Here is a 12124-nt window from a genome sequence, read left to right as displayed (position 1 = left end):
TCCTGAATGAACTTAAGGGCTGCTCTCTCATTGGTCTGCAGTGTTGGGATCCTAACCCCCCCCCCCCCCCCCCCCCCCCCCCCCCCACACACACACACATCCCCCTAACCATCCTGGGTCCACGTCATTAATCTCAGTCAATCAATACTTTGATCAGGTTTATCACTAAGCTCATAAATGCAAAACCATACAGTCCGTGGGAAAGCAACGTTTATCTGCTCCCCTCTGTCCAAAGTGAAAATTGAGAATTGAGTATTTTCACTCATACTGCATGTCAAGACCATCACACCTCTGCTCTCTCACACACACACGGACACACACACACCAAACGCAGACACAAGCGCTCGCACACACCTGCCTACAAACACTGTGTTTGGCGAATCTAAATTCTTACAGTTCAAAACGAAATGACAATCAGCAGAAAAGAAAGTGTGTGTGAGGTGTGTTTAAGTGTTTCGCGTTTGGAAGCAGATTCCACGAAGAACAATTAAGCAAACGGTGCTCGTGCCCGCCGCGCGTTTTAAATACACACATGCGCGCTCCCGGTCCTCTGACACGCGGATCAGCCTGCTCTTACTGGAAGCGCTGTAGGACCAGAGATGAGATCCAGCCCGGGAGAGCGCAGCGCTACTATCCCCGTGAACGCACCACACACGCTCGGCTCCAAACCTGCTGTGGAACATAATTTGATCTAACAAATACCGGGATTGTCTGAGATGCTTTTTGAATCAATGGATTGGCTTTCAAACCTTTTGGTAATATTATCACTCCAGGAGGGCTAAGAGGTAAGAGAGAGAGAGAGGGACACAGAGAGAGAGAGGGCGTCCCTGTGTGAGAGTGAGAGACAGGGGCGAGGAGAGACAGGGGGAGAGGGTGGGGAGGGAGGGACCTGGGATCGTACATCCTTTCAGCCATGGAGCTCACCATGGAGAACCTTCACAGCGTCTCGCACTCGCAGGCGGGGGACCTCATGAGCTCTCCGCACGGGCGGCCGTCTCCTTCCCCGAGCTCCACTCCTCGGAATCTGGTCTCGCACGCTCCCGGTGGCCGGTCGGCGATGGTGTCCGGCATGGCTTCGCTACTGGAGGGCTCCGGCGGGGACTACCGGACAGACCCGTCGGCGCTGTCCGGACACCTCCACTCGTCTATCAGCATGTGCGAGACCGGGATGAGCCTTAGCAACACGTACACCACTCTGACCCCCCTGCAGCATCTACCTCCAATATCCACTGTCTCGGACAAGTTTCACCACCCGCACTCGCACCACCACGCTGCCGCCCATCAGCGACTCTCCGCCGGCAACGTCAGCGGTAGTTTCACGCTGATGCGGGACGATCACCGGGGGCTCGCCTCCATGGGCAACCTATACAGTCACTATCCCAAAGAGATGTCAGTGTCCGGAATGGGCCACGGCTCGCTGTCCCCGCTCTCCAGCGGCTTGGGCTCTTTGCACAACTCCCAGCAGCCGCTCTCAGCATACGGGCCGAGCGCTCACCTCTCCACCGACGCCAAGATGCTGTCTCCGGTGTCAGGGTTCGAGTCCCACGCCTCCATGCTGTCCCGAAGCGACCAGGAGCACCTGGCCAGGAGTCTAGGGGGTCACGGCCACGGCATGATCTCCAACCTCAACGGCATGCACCATCATCCCCACAGTCACCTCCATTCCCAGGCAAACGGAGCGGTGATGCTGGGCGAGCGGGAGAGGCACTGCCACGGAGGCAACCAGGGAGTATCAGGCTCGGGCATCCAGGCGGAGGAAATCAACACAAAGGAAGTGGCTCAGAGGATTACAGCCGAGTTAAAGCGGTACTCCATCCCGCAGGCCATATTCGCCCAGAGGATCTTGAGCCGGTCGCAGGGAACCCTGTCAGACCTGCTCCGGAACCCAAAGCCCTGGAGTAAACTCAAGTCAGGCCGGGAGACCTTCAGGAGGATGTGGAAGTGGCTGCAGGAGCCAGAGTTCCAGCGGATGTCTGCTCTCAGGCTGGCCGGTAAGATATGAGCCCTTCATCATTACTTTCCAATTAATTCATTTATTTGCCATTGATTTAAATTGTAGAGGGGCTACACGCCAATTTCTCACCATTATGACTTCGCGCAATAAAACAAACATACCGAAACTCGCGGGGCCTCAAAGATTCAGCACCGCGGACAGCTCGACTGGCCCGTAAAGTCAAACCTGGTTTCACCACTTAAAATAACGGCTTTGTTACTTCCTAAACGTTGACAGAACCTGATACAAATGACGAATATTAACAGGGAAATTTACACACGGCTGATTTTGGAGTTGTAGAATTCAAAGCGATAGATCCTCTGGCCGTGTATGGTACATGTGCGTTTACGCGGCTGTATATAGACTAAACGAGGTCCATATTTTTGACCGGCATGTAGCAAATCGCCATTGATCCACAATAAAGTGAGAAATACTGGCCCTCTCCCGCCTCACCCCCTCTCTCTGCCCGACTATAAACACACCATGTTGGGGCTACTGGGCTAACTAGTTGCGCGGGAGAAGAAGGGTGACCCCGGGCTGCCGGATCAATACGCCAGTTCCCACTCTCCCTTTTAAATGTGGCACACGGATCAATACTCGTATCGGAGCTGAAAGACGCAATAACCGCACGGCCTCTTGCTGCTTTTCATTTAGTGCTCTGTAGTAAAAGCTCTAAATTTAGAACATGGTATGGCTGCATGCCTACACTCCTCATTGGTGTATGTGCTTTTTACGCACAGACCATCGCTCCTTCTGCGTGCTGATTGTCCCCATAGGAGGAAAATGTGACCCAACTCACCTAATCAGAACAGATAAAACATCTGAACACTACGCATCGATTATGATAACACAGGTCTGAGCCCAAACGAGCCCATGTATGCTCCATGCAAACATTTCAGGGAATCCATAAACTACATGGGAACTGCTATGATGAGCTTAATATGAGCTTCTATTGATTAGAACAAGGATGGACATTGGTGGCAGTCAGACCAATATCAAAGTGGGAAATATGGTGTTTATCTTTTTGGACACTCGAAACAACATATAATTCAAAGCAATTTGCAGCAATGAAAAACAAAATTTAAAAGATTTTTTTTGTATCATGAAACAACAATGTATTCCGATATGACTGCCAGCGAAATATAGATAGATAGATAGATAGATAGATAGATAGATAGATAGATAGATAGATAGATAGATAGATAGATAGATAGAGAGAGAGAGAGATAGATAGACAGATAGATAAACATAGGACATTTCAGATAAGACAGATAGATAGATAGATGAGGATTAGTAGCTGTGGCTGTGAGTGTCATTAATAGTGTAGCTCTGTCCTTTCAGTGTTTGCCTGGCTTTGCACATAGGAGATCAATAAGATTGTTTCCCCTCCCCAACCCCCCTTCTCTTCCTCTCCCCGGTGTTCTTCTCCCTCTCTATTTTTCTGTCTCCCTCTCTCTTTCACCTTCTATCAGCCTATCCGCAGTGTATGACAACAATATCACCGACGAGCATAGCAACAAGCAAGCAGGTTGTTTGGCTACAGGAGCAACACAAAGCAAAGCCTCTAAATCAACACTGAGTGCAGAAAAATGAGAGAGTGAAGTGAAACAATGCACATATTCAATCCTCCCATACTCTCTCTCTCTATATATAACCTATACTTATTTTGTGTGTTTCTGATTAATCCAAATGGACTAAATCAGAATGTACAAACTTCAGTGGGCTGAGTGGAGTGCAAAAGCGAGAAAAAAAGCAAAACAGACATGTGGAAAAAGAGCTGGAAGGGCTGAGAAAGATGCCATTGATTGAGTGAAGGCAGGCAGGTTTGGGCTTTGTGTGAACAGCCAGATAGAGGCAGGGCAGTGAAAGGATCAATACTGACCTTAATAATTGATAAGTATAAGGCAGAGGGGAGAGGGAAGAAAGAGAGTGGTTGGTGTTCGTGCTTGTACCAGCATCTTCTGGGTAAGCAAAGTAAAAATCTGTGGTTAACTGTTAAGGACCACACGCCTAAACACACTGCAAAGGGTGTGTAAGTGTTTTTTTTTAAGAACTCTGTTTACACCCCCCAAAACCCTCAGAAGAATCAATAACACAGATCTGACACAAACACCTACAAGAATAGTGTGTGTGCGTGTGTGTTTGTGTGTGTGTGTGCGTGTGTGCCGGTAACTCAGGGCATTTGTGTGAGGCTGCTATAGAGCCACTCATTTTGGGGTTTGTATCAATGGAATATTTACAATATTTCCAGTGAGATGCTGAGCAGGACGTCTGATACTGTAACACAACACATCAGAGGGACAGAGCGTATAGAGCATCCCAGTGTAGACAAAGAGCATCAGAGCATCCAGATGCCTATCGAGTTGTAGTAATGAGCGTTTTCTGCTCATGTCAGCGAATCCTCAAAGCAATTCAAGGTTGTGATGTCATTTGATTTTAAAGCTTGGTATGCTTTATGGGGTTTGTAATGCGTCTTTATGAAAGCATGCAAGTACATTTAACTGAGTGTGTGTGTTTGTGTGTGAATGCGTGCGTGCGTGTGTGCGTGTATGAGTGCTTCCACATGTGTGTGGCTGTTATAGAATGTGTCTGCACTATACATTGTTCAGGCTTATCTGACTCGCTCCGAATCGGTATTGATTTCCTCTCTTCTGCTCTCTTCGGCTCCCTTCCTCTCTCGCTCTCTCCCCCGCCTTCCCTCCCTGCCTTCTTTCCTTCCTTCATCCCATCCTCCCCCCTTTCTTCCACTCCTGGCTCTCTACCAGCATCAGCACAGCAGATCCTCGCCTTCCACTGTTATTTAATTTCTGCTCTTGATTCCTCTCTCTCTGTACCAAAACAGAACAAACCTTTACCGCCACTGAACACGTTGATGCTCATATGAAGGACAGAAGCTCCCCCATAGTATAGAACAGATACAGATAGACTATATAACAGAATGTCACTTCTATGACTTCCTATTCTACAACAAATATCGTTAAAAACATTCCATGACATACAGAAGGCATTGCAGATGTAAGTCAGTCAAATGAATCTGGCAACCACTCGCTTTTTCTTTCTGGTGAGTATTTAGTGTCTCAAATTAAAGTATATTGATAAATGAATAGATAAATAGATATACTGATTCAAAGTAAGTTGTTTTGGTAAGGATTCATTTTGCCTCCTGGTCAGTTTGTGAACAGGCCTTCCGGTGCTGAAGGGACAGCTCCTCCTTTAGTTTTTACACCGCTGCTTCGCTTTAAAACACCAATAAAACCTTTCAAACGGATTTGTGTGATTAGTCCGTCTTAAGTTTATTACAACTTGTGTTAGTAACGCTCTATCACCCCCGCCCCCCTCTCTCTCTGTGTGTGCATCGCTTTGTGTACGTGCATAGAGGTATTTTAGAAAAGCATATTTTTGCGATGCACAATTTCCTACAATATGATAATTATCCTAATAAATTCAAATTGGACCTAGTAAAATTGAATTGAGTCAAATAATAAACGAATAATACAAATAAAATAGTGTTGATCAGAGTAACAAAGCTGTGATACAGGCCGACATCTCGTTTGTCTTATGTTTATTGTTGTTTTTTTCCATTTTGATTAAAATTAAAATAATAATACGTAAGATAATTAAATAATATAATTCGATTGAGGTCTGTTACTGTAAATAATTTTCTGGGAGGAAATGATTCTTGTAAACTGTAAAGGTTTCACTTAATTTTCATTTTGACTTTCGGTGTCTCATCATTTCTCACCTTTTTTAACATGAATTAAAAGATAAAAAAATTAAGTTTATGCTATTAACGTATATATAACGCCGGTAATAAATTGCGTGAATTCCGCGAAACATTCCATCCGATTTAGAGTTACTTTGGAGGAAAACATGTAAGGCGGGAAACTGATATTTGATCGCTTATCTCAACAAGACAATAGAGGCTTTACATTGAACGAAACATTTCAAATAATCCATCATTGATCAATACACAGAAGCTTATTGTACAGTGAAGAGACTTGAGAGATTTGCTTTGGTTGGGCCGCTGCTGTTTGACGGTGCGGGGGGGAGGAGGGAGGGCCGGGGGGGCAATTGGGCGTTTTACTTGCCAGCAATGAATAGGCCTATAATATGATCAATACAACCAATAACCGTACATCTGAAAGGTGTTGACAGAGAGTGATTGACGCAAACTGTTTCTCGCCTGCAGTAGTCCGTCCAGGGCGGGAGAGGGCCCGTCTCACCGCACACAAAGCCCGGTCTCATCCGTCTGTCCAGGCGTCGACTAGCAGCAGCACGGTGCGGTTAGTTCACCGTCTGCACCCCCTCCCCCCTCACCCCCTCTCCCCACACACACACACACACACACATCCCCGTACCCCATCTGAGCACGTGCACACACGCACACGCACAAACAGACACACACGAGCGCGCGCACACACACACACACACACACACACACACACACACACACACACATACACCAACACACATACACACATACAAAGACACAGATGATGACCACTTTATTAGGTACACCTGTTTAATCTGAATCCAGTAGCTTGTTGTTGTTGTTGTTGTTGTTGTTGTTGTTGTTGATATGTGGGTCAGATTTGAGGTCACAGAGTTGTATGGGATCAAATTGTGGCAGCAGCAGCATGAATAGTCGTAAATCTCAGTCAGGAAAGTTTTGGCTGGAGACATTTCAGCAAAGTAACAACACAGGACTTAATGCTTTCCTGCTTGTGTGATTGATTTTTGTTTATATTGGTGGTTGTTTGCCTTCTCATGATCCCCGCCTGGAAGTCATATTCTGCTTGCCTTTTTATTTACTACCCCATCACAGGAAACAGATAGATGGCTCTTTAAGTGCAACTCACGTCCACTTATTGGCTTTTATCTCTGTTTAATCGTATACTACTATACCTTGAGGACATCGAGCTGCCATCTGAGGAGCTCACGTTACCCCCTGGACCTTCTTACATTTCCACATATACGAGACACAGTGTCTTCAAACAGAACCCTGCCCTTATCTGGAGCCCGGGTCAATGTAATTCAGCCCCTAACCACAATGAAACAACAGGATCAGCAATAATATGAATGCTATCAATGATCGTGGCAGTGATAAGGAGGGAAAATCAGCAGTATTGAATATGAATATCACAATTCAATTCAGAAACTTAAAATCACTAACCACAACCAACTGACTCCTTCCCCTCTCATCCTCGTGTTAATGTGAGGATGGCGGTTAGTTGCAGAAATGAAAGCTGCTACAGAGACCAACAGCCACTCTTAAAGGAGGAACTAGTGCGATTTGAGAGTCTGCACAGCTGTGGTGTTAATCTCTGGGATCAGCGGGGGTCAAGATTAAACAAAGTGGCAGTTGCCTGACATCTTTAGCGCTATTGACACCGGGACATATGTGAAAGAGGTGACACGAGCCGGTGCCACTTGAGACTGCCGAGCGTCACTGCTTGTCTCTTTTGAAAGGCTCATTTGGTAATGAGGTGACCAAAGGTAGCCCAGTGTGGTTGGGTTCTGATCTCATGAGAGGCCATCTTAATGAGGAACTCTCCTCAGTTCCTTCCCTGTGGTCCTGTTCATCGCTCAGGCAGGGGAATATTCAGGGAGTCTCATTTCAAAATGGGTCTATTGATTATCTGGAATATGCATTGACCGGGCCCAGGCGCTGTGCTAACTCCGTGCTGCACCAGCGCGTTGTTTGGTTAACATGGCTGCAGGGCCAACTGGCTCCCGCTACGGGCAGATTCGCGTCCGAGCTGAAGCTTTGTGCTGATGGAGGAGAAACTGAGTGGTGTTGGCATTGTAAAATGGCCGGTAGCACAACTTGTTCGAAAACAGGCATTACATATTAAATTATCACTATATTAGCACTAGCATTCAGTCATTACATTAGGGAGTATTGAGTTTGGTTGGAGACAGCACTTAGAGAGCCGCAAGGAGATTCTGGCATGGCTAGGCCTGAACCAATTGAATAAATGTTCCATGAAATGGTTCTGAAGTGCAGATCAATCAATATGGGGGCTATCAATCTGAGGGCAAATTAAAACAATTGAGAAAAACAACAAGAGGAAGAAAACAGTTGAAGAAGTCTGGAAGCGATGGAAAGATGAATCTGTGTAGAGGAAGAGGAAGAATGAGGGACGACGGAGTTTACATAAGTAGCTCATAAAATAAGCTACATTTGGTTGAGGAGAAGTAGCTTGTAATTATGCTTCGCTTGCAGAAGCAGAAGATGAACAATAGCACCCCCCCATACACACACACAAAAACACAGACATACACACACAACACACAAACACATATGCTCACACAGCACGCATACACATGTGCACACATGCATTGATATTGATCTCCCCCTCACAGTCAAATCTGTTTACTGCTGTTTCTAAACCTGCTGTAAAGTCATCAATCATTTGCATACACCACCTCCACACTGCAGCCTTACTCCCTTCACTCCCTCCTATCCTTTCCTCCTCTCCTCCTTCACTTTCCTCCCTCCTCGCCTCTCACATGTGCACAAAAGTAGAAACCACATACAGTGTATAATATTTGCACACTCAGGCAGCAGCACAAACACACACACACTCACAAACGCACACAAACGCACACACACAAACACACACACACACACACACAAACGCACACAAACGCACACACACACACACACACACACACACACACACACACACACACACACACACACACACACACACACACACACACAGAGTTTCTTCTTCATAATCAGTGACATGTTTGAGGCTCATGTTCCTTTGTCCTCCCCCAGCAGCTCTCTGCCCACCACATCTCTTTTGTTCTTCCACTGATAAACAATTTCTTCTCCAACTGTCTGTCACAACGCGCGCTCCCGAGTAATGCTCCCCAGCGTGACTGTGCGCGGGCTCATGACACACACACACACACACACACACACACACACACACACACACACACACACACACACCTCGGTCTTGCGGATCGATGGGGATCGATCGGGTGGGGAAGGGAGCCCTGATTACTGGACCACGTGTTCTGGAGAAAACCGCGGAAAATCGATCATTGCAGCTTTTTAGGGCAGCAGAACAGAACAGACTCCCTCCAGCCTCCACTAGCAGAGCCGAGCCCGCTCACTGTGCACCAGCGCGGCCGCGGCTGCTGCAGCACGCCGCGCTCCTCCACTTTCATCAGGACCATTTACTGCACAACATCATCATCCCCTTATTCCATGTTTGTTATTGGATATGAAGAATAGAATGAAACAATACCAGCAGAGTAATCAACCTCACACACACACACACACACACACACACACACACACACACACACACACACACACACACACACACACAATTGTTGGTTTTTACACGTTTGTAACCCATTAACCACAATCGTTTTCAGCCCACTTCACTTTTTTGGTTTAGATTGATTTAGCTTTAGCCACTTAGTTAATTTCACTACAGTATGAATATAAACTCGCTTGAAATAGGAAATCCATCAAATATGAACAATTGGAGCCTTAATGTTTGTTTTGCTGCAGTTGTGAGCATGAAGGGGCCATTTTCTCTCTCCTTGGTGGTGCATTCAAGGACAAACCGAGAATGGAGGTTTGATCGTCTGCGGCTGGAAACGATTGCATCCACGGAGCTTTGTGATTGGACAAATCCACAAGACAAACAAAATAGTCCCCCTGCTCGGGTCGTTTAGCTTTGATAAGAAAATAACACTTTTAAATTGCTTATTGTAAAGGAATGAACAACTCAAGCAGGCTTCACATCGCTCCAGGTTTATTTTCATGTCATAGCGAAAAGAACTGAAAGCAGCGGTCGCTAGGAGGCAGGGAGCTTCACAAAATACCTACACAGAAATGTTAAGTATGGAAAAAAATTAATCTCGTGGAAATATTGCCATTGAATATTTCACTTCTGACTGTGCGTCTGGGTTGCTGTTGAAGTTAAGACACTTCAAACACTACACTCTACCTTTCCTCTTTTCGACTCACTGAATGGTTGCTTTCCATTCCCCTTTTCAGTTCTCCGCATCTTAATTTGCTCATTTCATCTCCATATTCGCAGCCCTCTCCCATCAATGCCATCCATGCTTTCGCGTAAAACACACACACACACACACACACACCTTAGTGTTGCAGCTTAGCACAGTATTTTGATTTAGATTCTTATTTTTTTCTGTCATTTCTTAAAAACTTTTATCGCTTAGTAGTTCAATGTTTTCTGTGCATCTTCAGCATATGTTGATGGTAGTAAAACTCTCCCTTCCTCTCTTGTTCTGTCCTCCTCCCCCCATTATTCCCTCCTCTCCAGCATGTAAACGCAAAGAGGAGGACCGCGGACGAGAGCGCAGCCAGGTGCCAAAGAAGCAGCGACTGGTCTTCACCGACCTGCAGCGTCGCACCTTGGTAGCCATCTTCCGAGAGAACCGCCGCCCGTCCAAGGAGATGCAGCTCACCATCTCCCAGCAGCTCGGCCTGGAGCTCTCCACCGTCTCCAACTTCTTCATGAACTCACGCCGCCGCTGCCCGGACCGCTGGGACGCGGAGGAGCACAGCCACGGGGTGCACGGCCACTTGCACGCTCCCCACGGAAACAACAACAACAACAACAACAACAACGCCTCACCGATTCACCCCGGTACCTCATCTGCATCGACGTTCTCTAAGGCTTGATTGAGGCTTGCTGGACGTTTTTTGGGGGGATCATTTTCATCTAAAGCGGTGGGTTCGAACCCCGGTCCCGGTCCCGGTCCTGCATACGGGCTATACGGGGTGTGTAGCTACTTGATTCAAAGGTATAATCCGATTCTTCTGCTCATAGTCTCGGTGATTGTGCAGGACTTGTGCAGGCGAATCAGATGTTCCACGCCTTATTTGTTTTCAGCAGAATATTGTAGAATTACTTGTGTTTCAAATTGTGGCTCGCAAAACCAAAGATCTGGTAGCTTCCAGAGGTGGAAACACACAACACACACACACACACACACACACACACACACACGCACACACACGCGCACGCAAGCACACATACATACACTCACACACACACATGTTGCTTTTAGTAAAACAAACCAAAGAACGGCCACACCACATGTGCTGATTAGACAGACAAAAGGACACACACTAAAAACACAAGCTACATAGTTCCAGGGGCGGACTTACTTACTTGGGGTCCAGATAGGCCCCCCCCCCCCCCCCCCCTACTCCCTTTGGGCTCTTTCCTCAGCCTTTCCTCACCAGAGATTCAAGGTGAAACCTGGGAACCAAAGGGCTTCCCTAATAAGATTACAGGATTACAGGAATACAGGATTGGAACGATGTCCCTACTTAATCAATAGACATGTATTAATTCAGAGACTAAATGTAAACAACAGCAAGATAATAGTTTTTAGAAATTCACAAACGCAAGAGTAAAATCATTTCATTTGAAATTTGGGCTGTCAGAATAAAAGGTAAATTATATATCATATATATGTAGTATATCCAAATTAAAATTCTAGTAAAGTCCTCCCCTGGTTAAGAAGAATACACCAAAGAATGACCTACTGTATAACCCATGCCATACACCACCTTGTCCTCCCCTTCATTTCAGAAACACACACCAAGGCTTAACCAGTGTGTGTGTTCGTGTACATGTATGTGTGTGAAGCAACGGTATGAGGCCGTTTGACCTGCTAACCAGCTCAGCACGTCTTGTGTGTGCATATAACGTCCACACACACTCTAATTCCTCTGCAGTCATTTGGTCCAGTTCCATGCAGGAGTAACAGCGCCACCTGCTGTCCATACAAACCGATATCTGGACTTATGATGAGCGTGTTTGGTATGTATTCACAGCAAGATACAGAACAACTCTATACAGATACTTGTACTCTACATGTTAGTGTCGCTCTGAAACCTTCAAACACACTGATTTGGGAAGGAGACGCTTTGTATTTGTATTCGAATGTTCATTTCTAACATCTCCATCTCTTTGTACGAGCGTGTTGATAATTATCAGGTTATTTACATATAAGGAGAACAATCAAAACTATTAGGGATGACACCCCACGTTCAAGAAGCGTCGTCCCTGAGGGAGGTGAGGGGGTGGGAGGGGGTAGGGGAGGGGATGGAGATCTGCTCTG

General features: G+C 46.4%; 1 protein-coding gene across 1 annotated transcript; it reads left to right on the top strand.

Annotated features, from left to right (window-relative positions):
• Window positions 1-892: 892 nt before the first annotated feature.
• onecut3b (one cut homeobox 3b) lies at window positions 893-10673 on the top strand. Its single transcript, XM_076145052.1, has 2 exons — window positions 893-1991; window positions 10312-10673. Exons 1-2 carry the CDS (start codon window positions 914-916, stop codon window positions 10671-10673), a joined length of 1440 nt encoding a protein of 479 aa, XP_076001167.1. The 5' UTR covers window positions 893-913.
• The last annotated feature ends 1451 nt before the right edge of the window (window positions 10674-12124 follow it).

The sequence above is a fragment of the Genypterus blacodes genome, unplaced genomic scaffold, assembly GCF_046128005.1.
Source record: "Genypterus blacodes isolate CSIRO-AG114 ecotype Tasmania unplaced genomic scaffold, CSIRO-AGI_Gbla_v1 ptg000029l_1, whole genome shotgun sequence".
NCBI classification, from domain to species: Eukaryota; Metazoa; Chordata; class Actinopteri; order Ophidiiformes; family Ophidiidae; genus Genypterus; species Genypterus blacodes.
This window is presented reverse-complemented; position numbering and strand designations above follow the sequence as displayed.